The sequence below is a fragment of the Cavia porcellus genome, unplaced genomic scaffold, assembly GCF_034190915.1.
Source record: "Cavia porcellus strain 051 isolate PalLab524CR breed Dunkin Hartley unplaced genomic scaffold, mCavPor4.1 scaffold_17, whole genome shotgun sequence".
Taxonomy (NCBI): Eukaryota; Metazoa; Chordata; class Mammalia; order Rodentia; family Caviidae; genus Cavia; species Cavia porcellus.
This window is the reverse complement of record NW_026947500.1, coordinates 53,411,743-53,432,552: the sequence shown is the minus strand read 5'-3', so window position 1 is coordinate 53,432,552 and position 20,810 is coordinate 53,411,743. Positions and strand designations below refer to the sequence as shown.

Genomic DNA, 20,810 nt, shown 5'->3' with positions numbered 1-20,810 from the left:
ATGAAATATTTGAAATATGTGAAATTTATCCTCACTCTGTTCACCCTTACTCCTTCCATCTTACCTAACAGTACTCTGTTTTACTTTCACTTAACCCATTTTCTTTCAAACTCTACAACTTTGAGGAAACGTGCTACTTGTCTTCCTGAGTGGGGCTTATTTTGCTTATAATGATAAGTCTCGCATTCCATCCATTTTGTTTCAAATGACATAAGTTCACTCTTTATAAAGGCTTGATAATACTTTTATATGTGCACCACAGTTTATTTATCCATTCTTCTGTTGATGGACACCTAGGCTGGTTTTATATTTTGGCTACTGAGTATTATGCCACAACACACATGAATGTGCAGATATCTCTGAGGCATTCTGCCTGTAAGTCTTTCGGGTATCTACTGATGAATGGGTCAGTTCTATTTTATTTTAGGAACTTTCATAAACATAGATGTCATTGCTACATCAGGGGATACCAATGAATTACGTCTCCTTGTATTGTTCCCCTCTGTAGTTACCCCTTCCTTGCCCATGGGACTCGATTTGGCCAGGGAAATAACAGCAAATTCATTGCAAGCAGTGGTTTAATGAGTTCTTGCTGTTGCAGCTTGGTATCTTATGCTCTTGAGGTGATGTGCAGAATGCAACTTGGAAGATTTGGTGGAGAGAGGGTTGTAGCTATTGTAGGCACATTAGGCACGGCCCAAAACAAGTAAGCCAGTTACCTTGAACAGCCCCATCTGACACTCTGCATGAACATCTGAGTACACTGTGATGACAAAAGGACCCAAGCCAGGGCAGCTGGCCAACCACTCAGATGATGCAGAGAATCATGAAAATGGTAAGTCCCTGTTGTTCTCGGCAAAACAGTTTGAGCTGATTTTATGTATTTGGTGCTAAAGATATATTGTTTTTTACAAAAATTTATTCTGGACCTGAAAGTGTGGTTTAACTCTAATGGAAAAACTCCTAAAAATAAAATAAGAACAATGAGATTCTTACTGTACCAGAAAAACATGTGAGGGCCATGGGAGTTCAAAAAAGGAGCTCTGTATTCTTACCAGGAAAAGCTTTTTCTACTGTGCACCCTCCATGTTTCCCACACTGCATCAAACTGTGTACTTCTTTTGCTTTCTTTTCTGAGAAGCAGTAGTGAACTGTTCCAGCGACCCTGTGAAGTATCTTCCTTGCAGGGCTCCTGAATGACAGTCCTACAGTATGCCTTGCAGGTGTTAGACATTTAACAAATACCAGTATCTGTGAAACAATAGAGACACATTTTTCTGGGATTTGCCATTGAACAAAAATGAATGTAAACCCTTATGCACAAAGGATTTTAAGCTTTATTTAAGAAGTGTACCACTTTATTATACTAACAGAAAGAAAAAGTGGGTGAAGCCTTGGCTCTGCAAACATTTGTCTGCCATGAATTTCCACGGTAAAAACATCCAAGGAGCAATAGTTTTGCCCCTCAACATGGCAGTTTGTGTTTCTGTCGCCGGAACCCCTCTGACATCACAGGTGAGCCCACAGTATGGATGGTGTTTGGGCCACTTACAGCCTGAAAGTCCAGGGCAGACACCATGTTTATTGTAGTACCCAGGCATAGGCGTGGTGTTGAATGGACAATAGGCAGTGCAAACAGGGCACAAAAGTAATTAAATAAAAATAGCTACAGGGAGGTGTGGCTTACTTTTTCAGGTCAATAGGCTTTCTTTGCTCCAGGGACAGGGTGCTTTACCTCACCATCCTCAGCATCTAAGTAATTTCATGTTGTCTTCTTCAGTGAACTAGGAAAGTGTATTATAATGCACACTTTTGTTTTTTTTATTAAAATCTCTCTCTTTTTTAGTTAAAAAGCTATCAAGGAGGCAAACAACCTCAAAACATTCTCTAAAGTCTCAAAAAAGTCATCCTAGAGATTCAGAATCTCCAGAACACAGGTCTCCTGAGAAGAGACATGGAAAATTATACTTCAGTTGTATTTGCAAAGAATATAATTTTTAACTTATTGGAATATAAACTCATTATCAATTCTGCTGATGCACTTTTTCCTACATCATTTGAATATATGTATAGATATGATTCACTTATTCTATAAGTATCGTCTGGATCAGGTAGGTTGATCATTGATACTGGGACAGTACAATTTCCTCCCTCCAGATTCTTACAGAATCTTCTTTGCATGTTAAAATCACACTGAAAATGCAGAGTATAAGATCATGAGTCCACCAGTGTATTCTCCTGCCATGACTGTAGCTCTTTTAAGCATCAAGAAGTGTCTTGAAGGCAAGGAGAATGAATACTGTTACCTGATTTTGTTATCTGAAGGCTCAGAGAAGGGAGAACAATGGAGGGATGCACTGTGGGTGCAGCATACCAGTGCTGGGACTTACATGTGTCCTGGAGGTCTCAGTCCTAATATTGGTACTTTATTGAAAAATTAGAGTTATCTCTTTTGTAGCTTTAATTAGCAACAAGTCAGCAAGCTATTTCTTCCCAAGTTAATGAATAATTTAGTAAAAGTCTCTTTTTATTCTCTATTATGTACTGATTATAAAAATCCTTTTTGAAGGCATAGATAGGAGAATCATTGCAATGACCTAGTGCAGATAACATGACAAGATATTTACCAGTTACATGTTATATAATTTACTAATAAAATATCATTATAAGTAATTAGAAAATACATTTTAGGATTGAACAGATGGCACATAACTGGAAGATTAAAATTATACTAAAGGAGATATTGTAAATGACTCATAACAGGTAGCTTTATTCAGTGGAAGAACTTTCAATGAATTGTTTTGGGATCTATGATAATCAACTTGACAATACAAAACCACTATAATAGCTCACATTCTGTATTAAAGAGCCTAGAAATATTAAGTGTAAATACAAAAACTAAAGTTTTTTTTAAATCTAAAGTATTAAAAAAATTTAAGTAAGAGTCTTATTGGATTATGTAAATAAATCTTTTTTAGCATAACACCTAGGCCAGAACCATAAATAAAAATTGACTATGTGAACATAAATAAAACTATGTGGTAAAATGAGGCTTCAACAATATTGGTAACAAATTATGAACTTAGAAAATAATTGTCACATAGGAGAGGTCAAGAATTACAATACTTTACATAGTTTCTACAAATCAATACTGTACAACCTGATAGGAAAATGTACAAAAGACATATAAACAAACTACTAAACTAAACACAAATTAAAACCAAAGAAATCATTTTTTACCTGTAAGATTGTCTACAACTAACAATTAAGACTAACTAAAAATTATGGGTAATTTTGATAATGGCTTCATATTATCAACAGATACTGTCATGAAAAGAATCAAAAGAACAAAATGAAAATAGAGCTTTGGAAATTAGGAAGGTAAGAAGGGTTGATGGAAGGGGAGAAGATGGAAAAAGGAAAGATGTATTATGTACACATACAGATCCCCTATGATGAATGTGATCATTATATACTACAAAGATGTACTAAAATAATCCTGATTATTAGTGCAACTTAGTACCAACTTGAGGCAAACCTTGGCAGTATACCAATCTGCCATTGAGTTGCTCATTAACTCAACCCAAACTCAAATGATCTGTGTATGTATGTGTAAAAAGAATAAAAAATATTAAAGTAGGTGGGATATGAGATTTCCAACAGTTTTCAAAATGGTTTTTATATTTTTAAAATACTGTTAACATTAGCTTGACTGTGGGTAGTTTTTGTCTAAACCTATGAAACTATATTCAAAACAAGGTAATTTTATAGTATTAAAAGAGTCCATTTTGAACCCAAATACCTTTCTGCAGATGTGAGATACTCCAAGATAATGACTGGAGAAAGGATTAATACCACAGTCACCAAGTTCATCCTTTTAGGATTCTCAGAGTTTCCCAAGCTCAGCATCATCCTTTTTGTAGTTTTCTTGGGGACCTACCTCTCCACAGTGCTGTGGAACCTGGGACTCATAGTCCTGATTAGGACGGACTCCTGCTTACACACACCCATGTACTTCTTCCTCAGCAACTTGTCCTTCTTGGATTTCTGTTATGTTACCTCGACAACCCCCAGGATGCTCTCAGACTTCTTCCAGAAGCCTAAACCCATCTCCTCTATGGGGTGCATCACACAGTACTTCTTCTTCTCCAGCCTGGGTCTGTCTGAGTGCTGTCTCCTGACAGCCATGGCCTATGATCGCTACGTGGCCATTTGTAACCCCCTGCTCTACATGGCCATCATGTCCCCCACTGTCTGTGTGTGGATGGTGGTCGGAGCCTACATGACCGGATCCTCAGGCTCCCTGATCCAAATGTGTGCTTTACTTCAGCTCAATTTCTGTGGGCCGAACATTGTCAATCACTTCTTTTGTGACCTTCCTCAATTATTAGTCCTATCCTGCTCTGAAACCTTTTTCCTGCAAGCCACGAGGTTTGTGATTGCTGTGATTTTTGGTGTGACATCTCTTTTAGTTATCGTGGTCTCCTATGCTTACATTGTTGGTAGCATGGTGAAGATTAGCTCAGTGGAAGGCAGGTCCAAAGCCTTCAACACCTGTGCTTCTCACCTGACAGTGATCACCCTATTCTTTGGATCAGGACTTTTTGTCTATATGCATCCCATCTCTGGTAATTTTCTGGGCTATGACAAGATGGCATCAGTTTTCTATACCATGGTGATTCCCATGTTGAACCCTTTGATTTATTGTCTGAGGAACAAGGAAATCAAAGATGCTTTTAAGAGATGGAAGAAGAAGAGAGTGTTTTTCCATTGTCACTGCTAATTAAAGGTCTAGTAGGCTATGAACCCTGCGGACCACTGCTGTACTTCAAAGGGTAAATATGTGTGATGTGATTCAGCCTCCCTGACTCTGGGACAGGACCCACCCAATTCTAAGACTGGTTCAGCATCATGCAGATCTCTTGGCTCCTTTCAGCCTTGACAAGTGACTCAGTTCTACATCAACCTCACAAAGCAGCTGTCATGTTAGTTTTTATAAAGTGGCAACATTCAGTTCTTCAGTTTTGATACCTTATACATTCTTTTCCAACTTCAGCCTGCAGATCGAGGAGAATGGGGGTAAGCATGAGATGGTGATCTGTGTCAGGTACCATATCACAGCATTTTAAGGACTGCTTTGTCTCAGACTTCAAGCCTTTAGGCTGCCTAGGCAAATTCCAACTGATTGCAGTGGGAATGTGGAGAGAAGTGTTTTTATCTTATTTTACTTTATTTTATTTTATTTTATTTTATTTTTTGAGAGAAGGTCTTGCTATGTAGTTCAGTCAGAACTTGAACTAACTGTGTAGCCCAGACTGTCCTCCAACACATGGCAATCCTTCTGCCTTAGCCTCTCAAGTGCTGGGATTCTAGTCATGTGCCACCATGTCTGTAAGTATAATTTTAGACTTGATCCAACGTCTTTGCCAAAGCAATATATGTCAGGACTTGGATTTCTAATATTTTATTTTTTAGAACTTAAGGATCAATTGTTTGTAAATAAATGGACAAAGAGATTTCTATTGGACAGTCTTTATCTTGGAAAACAGAAAGATAAAATAATATTTCAGACTACCATATTACTATGCATCACAAAAGTTACATATATTTCTTTTTTCCTTTTTTTGCTGTTTAGATTTTTCTTTTTGAGATGAGGTCTCACTATATGGTTTATGGTGGTCTTGAATTCACTATGTAGCCCAGCTGGCTTCAAATTCGTGACACTTCTCCTGCCTTAGCCTCCTCAGTGCGGCAATTAGAGGTGTGTGCTACCATTCCGAGTAGTATGAAAAAGTTACTATGGATGACAGGATAGTATAGCTGGTTGCTAAACAATGAAAGATATTGCATGAAATACTTCTCAGAAGTGCCTTTCTAAGAAAATTTCATTTCTTGCCTGTAGAAGGTACCAGTCAGTGAACTATGCCTTGGTATGACAAGGAACTACAGGAAAAACCCTGTTTCACAGGAGAGGAAGCCTCAAATCTCGCAGGTTTTGTGCTGGGTATCATACACTCTAGGGGAGGCCTGTGGTTTGAATCCACACTAACAGTGCAGTCTGTAGAATCTTTAGCTAATTGCTTTAAAGCAGAGCCAACCAGTCAGAACCAAAGACAAAACTTCTCCAGAGATATAAGAAATGATTTAAAATCCAACTAAAAAAAAGTCTCCCAAATAACTTTCTAAAGAAAATTAGGTTACACAAAGCTCAAAGGACACAAGAAAATGAGACCTCTACAAGGTATGAAAATGTCAAGCTTTGGAGACTTCAGCAAGAAATGGAGCTCAGTGAAGACATGCAACAGATGGTTTCCATGTGTTGAAAAGAAGAATTTGAAAATAGAATAAGAATAAGGGAACGGAGTTTCTGGAGAATTTCTCCATCTGGCAGTAGAGTAATATGAGAGTCAGTCATGTTTGTCAACCCAGCTGGGTGAAGAGGCACCTGGGAGATTAGTTCACAGTCTAGGTGTGTCTGTGGGGTGTTTGCAGAGACTGCCAATGGTCGACCAGCAGACTGGTGGGTCATGACCCACCCTGGCTGTAGATGGCACCATTCAATAGTCCAGATACAGTGAAAAGGAGAAGGGGAAATTCAGCATGTGTTTGGTGCTTAATTCCACATGAACTTCTGCCATGGCAGGTGGACATTCAGACCCTGCAGAAGACTTCTGGGCCCTCAGACTGGTGCCATGTCCTGGATTGCTCTGGATCTGAGGCTGCCAGCTCCGTGGAGCTCTGGCCCTACAATGCACAGACAGTCTTCGTGACTCACCTGCCTTTGAACTTGCATTTCAGCTTCTTGCAAATGAGGAATAAGCTAAGCCCCAGAGGAAGCAAAACTAGGCCATGCCATGGAGGATTTCGTGTTAATGAGACGTTAAGAATAGAGGCCAGGATGGGTACAGACACACAGACAATGTAAACATTAGGTACTGCAAATGCTCCAATAAAAGCGTAACACAATAATGTCAGTTCTTGGATAAGGGTAGAAATAGAACAACCAGTGAAAAAAACAGTTGCAAGGAAGAGAAAAATGAAGCAATTGTGGATGGGTGTGGGGCTTCTTTGCTAAAAAGTTTTAAAATTAGACTATGGTAAAGTTTTCAAAACTGTAGATATTCTGAAAGTTACTGAATGACACACTTTACATGGAAGAAATTTATAGTATATGAAGCTACCCTAAAGTAGGAAGAAGGAAGGAAGGAAGAAAGGAAGGGAGGAAGGAAGGAAGGAAGGAAGGAAGGAAGGAAGGAAGGAAAAACTGGAAAGCTCCCAGGAAAAGGGGAGGAAAAGGGTCTGAGTTTGTGTCAGATCAAAGGCATTTTTAGGAAGGCATCATTTTTGAGGTAGAAGCCATTTGTTGTGATGTGGGAATGAAAGGGGAAAAACAAGTAATTGGAGAAAATAAAAAATTTAAAAATCAAATAAAATAATCTGCATGGTATTCTATTGCTCCCTGCTGGGTTGTCTCATTCTGAGTAATCATACACAAAAGAAACTGCAGTTTCCTTTAACAACAGCAGAGGGAGGAGTGCAGGACCTCAGACTGGGGTACACCCCATCTGGCCAGCACTGACAGGATCTCCCACTACTCCCCCTGATGTGCTGTGCTGTGGTCCAGATGTGACTACTCCCTGACAATACACATCCTGGCCCGGCACTGGGATGGCTGAGGAAAGAGAAGGGGTCAGCTCTTCCGTGTAGGCCCCAGGCTTCCTTGACATAGTCATTGCTCTATACAGAACCTAAGACCACCTGGCTTGTACCAGTTTGGAATGTGGGCTGTCTGGAATGCAAGACCCAGCTGTGAGGACCCAGTCAGTCAGTGCCTGGGGAGAGGAAGAAACCAGGGTCTTCTTCGGACAAATGGCAAAGCCAGCCAGCCACAGATGTCAGGACAGCAGTGCTCCCCAGAGCTGGGAATGACGATGTGCAGTCGGTTCCCTGCGTATGTACAACACTTTCAAGTGTGTGTCCCTGCACACATGATCTGCATGTGGGCTTCACTGTCTGCACCTCAACTAGTGGGAGAAAGGGACAGAAACTGACACCCTCCTCCCTCTGCTCAAGGTGACCTCACAGAGGAGCCCCAGATGAGGTGAATGCAAGCCAGTGTCCCCAACGGGACAGAATGTTAGCCCCCCCTTGCAGGGTGTGCAAGCAAGTGTTCCTTCCTTTGACTGTCAGTCACTTCCACGTTTCTCCGTATAGATGTCTTAGCATCAGTGTCTGAGAGAGACGGAATAACTCCGTGGGTGCTCTGTCCCCAGAATTTCTCCTTGTTCTGAGGGTTCAAAACCGGTTAGTCCCTTTAATTTTAGGGAAATATTTAAATATTCTGGCTATAAGAAAATTTCCTTTGAAGGAAAATTTTTCTTTGAAGTACACAACAAGTTCTTGCCAATCGATTTTCAATCTACTAGTTCCCATCTGCAAAAAGGAACATTAAAATGATTTGCGTCTAGTTTATAAGATGAAAAAAAAGGGGGGGTTGTGCTGCTTGAGGTCAGCAGGAGACAACCTTGACCTCCTCTCCTGCCCTGTTCAGGAGGAAAACCAAAGGCAGAGAGTGAAGCTGAGCCAGGGAGAAGACACATATGTCCGTGGTTTCAAACCACTCAACCTACCTTAATTGATTCTGCAGCAATAGAACACTGATAATCCTTACACAGGCTTCATTTGGCTTCTCTGTGACAGGATGCTCTCCAAACAGCCTAGCTAATATCCTGGGAAAGACAGTGGGGTTTTATTTTTAATCTGTTTCATTGAGGAGGCAGTCACTGATCAGCTATTGGTTGCCAGGCACTGTTCTAGGCACTCACTGAAAAGTGAGTGATGAACAAATCCCATATCAGAGATGCAATGAATACAGTTATCTGCAAGTCAGAGAGTGGGGAGGTGTCCTCGTGAATGTTCAGCAGAGAGGTGTTGTGTCTGGCACAGGGTATGAGAAAGGTCATTCTGAGAGTGTAACAGGGAATTGCCAAGAGCCTCAGGAGGGAATTTGTGCAGCAGTCATGTCCCTGTGGGATGACAAGACAGGTTTATGAGGTATAATAAAAAATCTTCCACTAAAGGTTAATTTTTAAAAACTTGTTACTCCAAAAGACATATTGCCATTACCCCCCCAACCCTCCCTTCATTTGAACATGCTGATCCCCCATTCTTGCCACTTTCTGAAGCAGCTCTGGAGTCCTCTTTCATGAGTGTCTTGTGATACTTGCCTCAATGTCCTGGATCGATTGAAAATATCTACCTTTCAGCTTCAGTTTGATGGGGGGGGGAAAGTCCAGAAGTTGCACGGTGCCAAACCTTATGAATCAGGGCAGGAGGACACTATGGAAGGCTTTTACCAGTCTGCCTTTCTCCTGGGTGGTCCTTTGCAGCACCATTTGCTGTTTTGTTTGTTTTTTAATCATACTTTGCAAGGACACTCAGAATAAGACTCCAGAACTGCTTCAGAAAGCAGCATGAGTATGTTCAACAGGAAAGGAGGATTTTTAAGGGAATTACTGGCAATGTGTCCTTAACGCAATATATTTTTTAAAAAATGTAAACATTCACTGTGTGTTTTGGTCACACCTCATCAGGAGCTAAGCCTACAGCCTGACAATGCTTTCAGGTTTCACTACAAAACAGAAGGAAAGGTAAGGGTTACTGGTAGGAATCGCAGAGGGCAGAGATCTTAAGTTCAGGAATTTGGAAAGGTCTAAAGTGTAAAAGGCCCAAAATCAAAAACAGATTCACTGAGAGCTGCAAAATAGGAGAACAGGAAGTTTTTGGCAGTGAGAAATTTTACACTTTGAGGTTTTGGATGCAAGCATTTTCTCCCCTGCTTTCTCATGTGACTTAGGGCAGCACAGTGTTCTCAGCTGGCAGAGAGAGGTCCAAATAGCACACAGCCAGCAGCTCTAGAATGCATCAACCCAGAGCCATCATCTATGTTGATCTGGTTGCCTCGTGTCACATGCGGGGCCCCTAAAAACAGGGAGGTGTTGTAACCTAGTTTTAAACATTGTGCCTCATTTTCTGTTCTGTATGCATCTTACTGCCTCCCCCTCCCCTTTCCCTTTCCTATCTATCTAAGTTAAGTTTCAATTTCCTGAGAAAGCTGTAAAAGCCTTAGGTATCAGTTTCCTGTAACCCCCTCCCCTAAACCTCATCCGGCTATCTGTAATAAAATCTGATGTTCTTTAAGTAATGCTTAACTTCAAGGAAATTACAGGAAGTTCTATAAAGCCCAAATGCTACCCAACTGTGTCAGTGATTACAACATTCCTGTGGTTTTTGGCTTTAAAACCCAACCTTTCTAGCTGTAAGGTGCACAGTCTCCAAATTGGCTCCTGGAGACTGTGATGCCAGGCCTGGCCTAAAATAAAGACTTTGCTCCCCAAATTTTAATTTCTTGCTTCCTTGGGTTTTATTCATGGGTCCAAACTATCACATTTGGGGGCTCGGTCCGGGATGAGAGCAAGACCCCAGACCCATTTCTGAACATCTGAAAGTAAGTACTCCGGAGGGATTTGTTTGGGCCGCAGTCAGTTGTAGTTGTACTCTTGGAGGGGATGCCCTTAAACTTTGGGAGCATGGACCTCCTGAGGTCAGAGTCAGTTGGTTTTGGGACGAATTCCATCCATTGGTGACTCTGACCTGGGTAGCGAACTGCTTCATTGATTAATTTGCTAATTTGCTAAGTCTCTCCAGAGACCCAATAATTGGTTAGTTTTTGAGCAAAGGCTTTTTTTTTTTTTGCTGCAGTGTGTCTTGTCTTATATGTCTGTTTGTGTGTCCATTTGTTCTAATTGTTCTCCTTTTCATTACCCACAAATCTAACAGAACATTCTCTCCTAGGAACCCCTTCTACAAGTCCAAAAATGGACAAAGGGATTTAGATATTTATGTTCAGTGTTTTTGTACTTTAGAATTGTCTTCTTGTTTGAATTTGTTACTAACTTAGGGGCTTGCTGCCCATTTCTGTTACAGGATCCATATGGCTTATTAGACTCAAGGTTCATAGTAAAAAAATTATTTCCTTTAGCTCACCAAACTGTGCACAAAGCAACCTTTGTTTGTGTCTTTAATGTTGTGGCACCTTGTTTAATGTTTTAGTCCTCATTTAATTACTTGCAACCTTGGCATGCCTTTTAAAAAAGAGTATTTTTCTTTCTGGTAAAAATGTAAACATACATGCACATGTGTATGTATATTCATGGTTTTTAAGAATCATATCAACTTTAGCAAGTGGTCATACCATATTTGAAAACCAGGTCATACTATATTTGAGCCAGTTAAAATGTTACAGTTTTTTTTTAAATACAGCATTTTTATGTGGTAAAAAGTCATAAAATAATTAAGTATGTTTTAGACTACTAAAAGGTAACTTCAAGGGTTTTGTTGAGAGCTTTGATGTTGTCTGAGAAGCAAGAAGAAAGGTAATTGACTAGTAATGGTAAGAAAAAGAGGGACAAAGAAAGTGGTTTTGTCTTCAAGTAAGAATGTCTGGCTGTGCCAGAATGTGGAAGAAGATAGAAGCTCAACTTGGGGGGTATATTGTAAGTTGTAGAAAACTCAAGAGGATGTGAATTTTGTCTTGGTTTATAGTACTGCAAATAACAGGTTTGACAAGAAGTAAATGTGTTCAGAATTTGACAGTATTAGATCAGTTTTGGTAGAAGTATTCATAAGATTGGTACTTTGCTGCAAAATGTTTCTATTAAAATGAGATTATCGGTGATACTAGAGACAAGATACAAGTTCTTGCATGTGCTGTGAACATGTGGGAGATTATGCAGCACAATTTTGTTACCTATGAAAAAGCCCTTTTTTGTTAAGAATGTAATTTTAGTAAAATGATGGCCTGCCACGTGACACCCTGGGACAAAAAGCGGTGTGCCATACAGATAAAGCCTGCTCTCTGATCCAGAATGTCAAAACCATGTTCTCCTATTGTCCCAACCCAATTGAACAACCAGAGGTAAGGATGTTCCCCTCAGTATCACCAGTTGTTCTCTTTGCAACTCAGTCGGCCCCACATGTTAGATAAAAATTGCAAAGGTTTGAGAGATTTGAAAAAATGCCCCTCAACTAGTTAATAGAGATAGCACCAAAGGTCTTTGAGGACTGAGAGAATTTACAAGAAGGTACCAACAAAAAGATAACCAAGGTGTTAGAATTGCTCTATGAGAGAAAATTTTTTTAAAATATGAGAGTTTCTGGGGGCGGTTGGATACTGTAGGCTAGATTTTACTGAAAAGCTTGCCTCCATATGACTCCTGTAAGGGAGAAACTCAAAACACTGAACTGGACTGATCAATGTGAATGGGCCTTCCAGCAGCTCAAGTGGGCCTGACAGAGGCTCCAGCCCTGGGACTCCCTGATGCTACCAAGCCATTCACCTTGTTCATAGATAAACTCAAGGGCATTGCCAAAGGAGTCCTAACCCAGGACATTGGCCCTTAAAAGAGGCCTATAGCCTACCTCTCCAAAAGACTTGATCAGTGACAAAAGAATGGCCCCCCTGCCTGAGAATCTTAGCAGCTGTAGCAATGTTACTTAAAGAGACAAAAAAAAAAAACTCACTTTTGGACAGAAGATTTCTGTAGTGACCTCCCATAGTTTAGAGACTCTTACCAAACCCCTCCTGAAAAGTGGCTCTCGAATGCCAGAATTCTACACTGTCAGGCCCTGCTTCTAGACCCAGAGTCAGTGATATTCAAGACTTCTTCAGCTTTAAACCCAGCCACCCTTATGCCTGATGACAACCCAGAGCAACAAAGGACACCTCCCCATGAGTGTGCTGACATCCTCGAACTGCAGCAGAACCTACGAGCTGATCTTACTGACCAGCCTTTGGGAAATGCCAACAACTATTTCATTGATGGAAGCAGCTTCATCCAGAATGGCAAACAAGTGGCCAGGGCAGTAGTGACCACCAAAAAGAGGTACTCTGGGTTAAGTGGTTACAGCCTGGCACCTCTGCTGAAAAGGCAGAGCTCATTGCTTTGACTGAGGTGCTAAAACTAGCCACGGAAAAGAGGGTAAACATCTATACTGACTGTAGATATGCTTTTGCTACTGTACATATACATGGAGCCATCTATCAGGAGCAAGGTCTCTCAGCTGGGACTAAGATTAAAAATGCTCCACAGATTCAAGACTTGCTGGCAGCTGTCTGGCTACCTCAAGGAGTTGCTATTATTCATTACAAGGCTCACCAGACAGGAGATGATACTGTCACCTTAGGAAACAGTTTGGCAGATCAAGCCGCTCGAAAAATAGCAACCACATCAGAGGGGCCAACCAAGGAAGTAACTGCTCTGATTGCTAGTCCCTCTGACCTTGTCAGAACCAGTCTACACAAAGAAAGACCTACAGTTAGCATCTCAATTTGTAGTGAAGTCCCCCACTCCAAGGGGCTGGTACCAGTTATGTGATAAACAAGTACTGTTACTGGAGGCATTAGAGTGGGAGCTGTTACACCGGGCTCACCAGACTAAACATTTAGGGAAAACTAGAGGAATTGTTCAGAACTCAGTTTTTTATTCCAAAACTCTGCAAACTGACTGTCTCTTTGAGCTCCAGATGCCCACAGTGCTCATTAGTCAACTCAGTCAAGAGCTCTATGCTGGAGACCACCCGACCTCAAGGAATTGTTCCAGGAGAACATTGGGAAGTAGACTTCATGGACATGGTAAAGCCTGGTTTACAGGGGCACCACTATCTCTTGGTATTAGTAGACACCTTCACTGGCAGGGTAGAGGCTTTCCCTACTAAGTCTGAGTGAGCCTTAGTGGTAGTTAAAAAGCTATTGCATGAGATCATACCTTGATTTGGTCTCCCACTATCAATGGGGTCCCATAATGGCCTGGCTTTCATAGCCCAAGTCACCCAAAAGTTAGCCCAGGCATTAAAGATTAGTTGAAAAACCCCACTGTGCCTATCATCCACAAAGCTCAGGGCAAGTAGAACATATGAACCAAACTCTCAAGGACATTTTAGCTAAGCTGTCTTTAGAAACTGGTGATAATTGGGTGAGCTTTCTTCCCTTTGCACTGTTAAGAGCTAAATGGAATTTCCCCCTTTAAGGCCATGTTTGGGAGGTCCCCGCCATTGGTTCCAAGATTGTCAGAAAATAAACTAGCTAAAATAACTAATCAAGATCTCGTTAAGTCCCGGCAGACTCTCCAACTCGTGTTGACTTCAATCCACCAGCTGTTTAGACAAAGACACCTCTCAAGGCACCGATCTAGCTGGGGACTCCAGTCTTGGTGCTACGCCACCACCGCGACTCCCTCCAACCCCATTGGGAAGGACCCTTCACCATGGTGCTCAGTACTCCCACTGCCGTCAAGGTAGCAGGAAAAACTGCATGGATTCACTACACTCACATAAAGCCACTGGAAACAGCAGTTGAGGGACATACTCAGTGGACTATTCAGCAGACTGGTAACCCCCCGAAGTTAAAGTTGACTAAACATAGTTAGATTATGCCGGTCACGAACTGTTTTAGCTTGCTTGCTTTGATTTTAATAACATTGATGCCGACCTTGCAGGGCAGCTTTGGTCCCCCTGTAAGCAAAGAACAATTGTTAACATCTTTGTATGGGAGCCCCTGTGATTGCGGAGGGGGCTATATTACTAAAAGTAAAGACACCAACTGGGGGAGGTGAATTATACATAAAATAGGAAACAAGGATCGAGATCTTCTCACACAAATAATAAATTGTATACATACAATCTTCGGACAGATTGTGGGGACAAGTTAATATCTCTTGTTGCTATGCCCTCAGTTACAGGGGGTTTGACTAAAAGGTGGATGTGTATGTTAAAGCCCCACGTGATACCTAACAAGGGCAGCCAGCCAGGGCCATGCCCTCAGAATTGTTCTTAGTATTCAGAAATGCATTCCTCCTGCTATGACTCTGTACAAGAATGCATAGGCATAGATAGCAAAACTTACTTCACTCCTGAGCATATGAGGACAAGGGCTGAAAGTGTTAGAGGTGATTGGTCCACCAATATGACAGTAATAGGAAGTTCAAAGTATGCCCAAGCCTCATCTGTCCGCATGGTTGGTAAATCAGTATGCTGGAGCAGGGAGGCCCCTATACATGTGTCTGATGGGGGCGGCCCACAAGATAAAATCAGAAAACTCATGGATGAGGAATGAGTCAAGCAACTAGTAAAAATAATGTTTCCCCAGATACATTACCACCCCTTGATGCTGCCTAAATCACAGGGAGTTGATCTGGATGCTTAAACTTCTGATATTCTAGAAGTCACTCATAAAGCCTTATATGCTTCCAACCCAACTTTGGCTGAAGAATTGCTGGTTATGCATGGCACAGGGCTCCACCATGCCCCTTGCCATCCCCATCAGTGTTTCTCTGGCTACACTGGAGAAACAAGATTATTTAAATTGTAGTGCTGGTCCCCCCTTTAGAGTACAACCAGTAGGCTTCAAAGACTCTCTCTGTCTCCAAGAAGGTTTTCATAATGATACCTCCAACATTGACGTGGGGTTCGTTGCATTTACTAATTGTAGTTCCATAGTTAACCAGACTACCTCCCTTTATCCCACTGAAGGACAACTATTTATTTGTAGAGGAAATATGGCCTATACTTTCCTCCCAACTAACTGGACAGGAATATGTGTAACAGCTGTCCTGTTGCCTGATATAGAGATCCTACCTGGGGATGAGCCTGTCCCCATTCCTAGTTTAGATTACATTACAGACTGCTCAAAGAGGGCAATTCAATGTATCCCTTTATTGGTAGGCCTAGAAATATCAAAAGCCTTAGGTATGGGGGCAGCCGGAGTAGGGGTTTCTGTCCAACTTTCCAACAGGATTGTTAGTGATGTGCAGGCATTATCTAGTACCATTCAGGTCATCAAGACCAAATAGACTCGTTGGCTGAAGTAGTTCTCCAAAACAGAAGGGGACTAGACCTCCTAATAGCAGAACAAGGAGGGATCTGTGTGGCGTTGCAGGAACGATGCTGCTTTTATGTAAATAAGTCCAGCATTGTCTGAGATAAAATCAAGAGACTACAAGAAGACCTAGTTAAAAAGAAGAAAGAGCTATTTAAAAACCATTTATGGGGTGTCTAAAATAAAATTCTGCCCTATCTCCTGCCCTTGCTTGGACCATTGTTAGGAGTACTGCTTCTGGTCACAGTAGGTCCTTGTATACTCAATAAAATAACTACGTATGTCAGACAACAAATGCAAGGCATAAAGTTGATGATGTTATGCCAGCACACCTACGAGCCCATACCTCAGAATCCTTAAACATTAGGTCAAAGATTTGACCTCAGTCACAACATCAGAGGGGAATGTTCTAACCTAGTTTTAACCATTGCACCTCATTTTCTGTTCTGTATGCCTCTTACTGCCTCCTCCTCCCCTTTCCCCTTCCTATCTATCTAGGTTAAATTTCAATTTCCTGAGAAAGCTGTAAAAGCCTCAAGTATCAGTTTCCTGTAACCCCCTCCACTAGCCCTCATCTGGCTATCTGTAATAAAATGTGCTGTTCTTTAAGTAATGCTTAAGTTCAAGGAAATTACAGGAAGTTCTATAAAGCCCAGATGCTACCTAACTGTGTCAGCGATCACAACATTCCAGTGGTTTTTGGCTTTAAAACCCAACCTTTCTAGCTGTAAGGTGCACAGTCTCCAAATTGGCTCCTGGAGACTGTGGTGCCAGGCCTGGCCTAAAATAAAGACTTTGCTCCCCAAATTTTAATTTCTTGCTTCCTTGGGTTTTATTCCAGGGTCCAAGCTATCACAGGGGGCTAAGGAAATGGAGCTTGAGAAGCCACCACAGGACCTACTTATCACAGTGCAAGAAAGTCAGTCCAGAAGTGTCTGCTGCTTACTGAACTTGGATCAGCTGGTAACAAGACAAAGTCTCAGCCATGCCTAGCTGTGCACGGTTGCCTCTTCACTGCTTTTCCCAACCAGCTTGGATGATGTTTTGAGATTTTAATAAAAAAAATACAATGTGGGTAGTGTGCCGAAAAAAAACTGCACTTATTAAGATTTTTCTCTTGATTTCTCTCTGCCCCAGCTGGCAAAGAGAATTTCAAGACTGGTTTCATATTTCAGTGCTAATTAATAATTCCATAAAAAAGGGTATGTTTGATAACCTACATCTGCCCTCTCCTTTCTCCCCATCCGACTTCCCCAGAGCTCCCTCATCCATGCAGACAGAGCATCTTTCATGGGTCTAGAATTCCCTGGCTAGCCTATTGGTGGCCTCAGCCCCATCTGGGCTCCAGCTATGCAGTGATGTTAATCAGCCTTGCCACGGCCTTAGTGCAACCACCTCTTCCTACAGGTGAGCCCCGCCAGCAAGATGCTCCTGGCATGATCCAGCAAGTCCTGGGTGGTGTTTGCAGTTTTCCCCAGTCACATCATTCTCAGCTCTATTTTAAGGGACAATGCAGCACTGCAATATCTGAGAGAGGACCAGATGCATGGTTCCCAGCAACTCTGCACACTCCTGGTGTCACTGGTCCTAGAAAGCCTTTTTTCTTTCTTTCTTTTTTTTAATGGAAACTTGTTTAAAGTGAGCATTAGGGTGGTCTTTCTCAGCAGGCGATATTCTGCGCTGTAGTTTCCCAGAAGAGATGCTGCCCCTCTGGCACTGGGAACAGGATCAAAGGAGGAACACAAAGCCAGCACCCTGTGTGGACAGCCACAGCCACCAGACAAATGTGGCTGGGCTCTTCTGTTCTAGGTTTTGCCACACTGGTTTATAGATCTCTTCTAAGGCTGAGAGAACAAAAAAAAATGATTTCAGAGAATACTTTCTCCCATTTACCCTGGACCCAGCAAAATAAATAAACTTTTACACTTATTTCCAGTGAGCAAAACTAGCTACTTATGAGGCGAGATAAAGCCAGCTGTAAGTCGAAATGTAGTGGGCTGTGATGCTGTGCTTTGTGCCACTGCCCCCTGCACTGAGTCACCATCTCACCCTGATGCTGGCCCCAGCCTCTGGCTACTCCGGCCTGGGTTCCTCTATGTATATCTCTTTCCAGATCTCTGCTTCTGTCTCCTGATGCATTCATCCCACTTTCCTCTGCCTCAGGAATTCCTTTGTGTAAGGCTGACCCCTGCTGCCAAGTTTGTCCTTGTCCATACCTGTCCCTTCTACTGCTGCTGAACTGGCCTGTTACTTTCTTCACACCTAATGCCATTCAAGACATTTCAGGAGATCACTGCTTGCTCCAGCCATTGTGATGGGAGTGGGAAGCGCAGGCCCTGCCTCCCTTTCATCATGCGAGTCCAGATGCCTTTTGTTCATGTTTCTCTTCTCTGCTTTCCCCAAACATCAGTGGGGGCAATGGCCATGAGGAGCAGGATGAGGGGATTTAGAGGACTGAAGGGCAGGTTATGAGCAAATGTTCTTGATCCAGGCACCATGTGGCTGGCTCTGTCAAAACACCTCCCTCAGTGACCAGATCTGTCCAAGGGAAGGCCTAAACTGAGAGCATAAAGGTAAAATGATGAGCTGGAAAATCGTGGCAGCCTATGAGCCATAAACTGTCTTTGATCCCATTCCCAAACTGCCTAGTGGTGGAGCTAGTGTGAGAAAGAGACACACTGGTTCTTTCAAAGTAGGCAAGAAAAAGGGTGTGTGTGTGTGTGTGTGTGTGTGTGTGTGTCGCAGTAGAACCCAAAAAGTCTTCGCACTGAACTATACTCACAGCCCTTTTATTATTATTATTATTATTATTATTATTATTATTATTATATTTTAATATGAAAACAAGATCTCACTGAACTGCTCTAAGTTTCCCAGGCGGGGCTGAAACTTTTGACCCTTCTGCCTTAGCCTCCCAGAGAGGACACAGTGCAGGGTTACAGATGTGCACCTTCACTCCTCGCTGAAAGTCTTTGTTGAAGGAGAGAGGCAGGGAGGCAGAAATTATAGAATGCCAGTCTTCCAGTGCTCCATCCTTCATATCACTCACCCTGCAAAAAGGAATTAGAAACCAAAGATTGTTTGGGATCGGGTTTCTGTTTTGGAAGGACGATTTAACTGCACACAAACTGCTGCATCTTCCAGGCAACCATGACCCCAGGTTCAGGCCTGGGAGAGCCCCAGAGCCAAGGCGGAAGGTCCAGAGCTGGGAATAGGAGGTTTGGGTGGTTTTCTGGGTTTCACAGTGGGCGACTCTGGCCAGGCATGAGAAAGGCTGATGTGGCTGCAGGCAGAACAGGGGCAGCAGCAGATTTTCCTCATCTGATGCAACTTGAAGAGCTTCCAGCATCCATGGGGCATGGCTATCATCTTTCACAGCCCCAAGATGAAGCCACCAGATCCTGTCTGTTGACACTGTAGTCACCTGACACATCTCTCCCAGACACACAAATACATTCAAACTTTCCAAGTTGGGTATTTAATACATCAAAAGCCAGGCATGTACTGGAGGGAAATCTGGCCAAGGTCAAACAACCAAATGTTATTTTTGTTTTAAACTCCCTGCCCATAGATCTTCTGAAAAATGAGCTTTATCAGGCATTGCCATATGCTTTTCAAGTCTTCATGAGGGTCTGAGAGAACTGAGCAGAACCTGATTCAAGCTTCAGCCTTACTAGAACATCTCTGCCTCACCTTTGGTAAATTACTTCAAAACACTCTTTTCTCTTCTGAAAATGCATTTAAGAGTGCTTTCCTTTAGGAGAAACTTGGAGGACATTGCAAAACAAAGGGTTCAAGAGACAAACCCACTGCAAAATATTAGCATCACACTATGCCTTCTCTTCTTTATTGCACAAAATTAAAATGTCAGGATTTTGAGGAACGCTTTAAGTTCAACTAATTTGCATTCTCTTTTAAATCTTAGATGTTTTCCTTTTCCATTGTACTATTTCTGAGGTACTTCCACTGATGCCAGCTTACTTCTTCTTTGGAAATCCATTTTACTTTTGGACTATTGTTTCTCTCTCTGTCCTTCTCTAAAATTTTCACTCATTTATCCTTAGTTGCAACCCTGGGAATCACTCGGGAGAGTTGTATAAAATATCTATTGCTTTACAAAGTCAACTGCTGTTGTTTGAAATTTTTACCTATTCATCGAACAAAATATAGGCTTGGGCTTCGCTGACACTGAGGATATATTACTGAAAGCAGATCGATTGACTGGCAATATATGCAGGCAGGGCCAGTGGAGCCAGCTCTTCACAAACAAGGCTGGCATCCTCTTTGCCCCTGAGACCTGGCAGCTCTCTGGGACCTGGGGCTCTCTGGAACAACTCACACCCCACTGGTCCCAGGAAGGGACGCAGTGGACCCTATAGGAAAGCTGGGTAGTCTTCCACTAAAGTTCCAAAAAGCCCTTCTCCTGGTGGCCACTCTCACAAAGTTACACACAAACCTTATTAGCTCTTTGGTGAAGACCTATGATCTAGGTGCTAACAGAGACAGACATAAAATTCATAAAAATATTCCATGCACACACGCAAGTGTTCCAGGAAAAATAAATAATGTGGGCACCGATCTTAGGAAGATGGCGGGTTGACAGATAGCAGGGTAGAGAGCCTCTCTGAGAGAAAAAACTTACATGCTAGAATTTAACACCATGGAGAAGAACAGACAAAAGGAGAGGGATTCTCACAACCCAGGAAGAAACTAATGGGAAAAAAAGAAAAAGAAAACAGAAAGAAAGAAAGGAAAAATGTTGGTGGAAGGCTGGAGCCAGAAGTGCTCTCACAGCAGCTGGTTCTATACTATATTGGACGCCCTGTAGTCAGATGACTCACAGTCACGCTGAAATCATGTTCACACTGAAATCAGG

At 42.1% G+C, this 20,810-nt stretch overlaps 1 protein-coding gene across 1 annotated transcript; it reads left to right on the top strand.

The window, feature by feature from the left end:
- The first annotated feature begins 3,787 nt into the window (after positions 1-3,787).
- On the top strand, positions 3,788-4,783 carry LOC100720494 (olfactory receptor 5AN6-like). Its single transcript, XM_005001176.2, has one exon. It carries the CDS (start codon positions 3,833-3,835, stop codon positions 4,781-4,783), a length of 951 nt encoding a protein of 316 aa, XP_005001233.1. The 5' UTR covers positions 3,788-3,832.
- Positions 4,784-20,810: the final 16,027 nt, after the last annotated feature.

What these genes read in the sequence shown, in the direction of transcription:
- LOC100720494 (XM_005001176.2), top strand. Translation starts at nt 3,833, where the DNA reads ATGACTGGAGAAAGGATTAATACCACAGTCACCAAGTTCATCCTTTTA.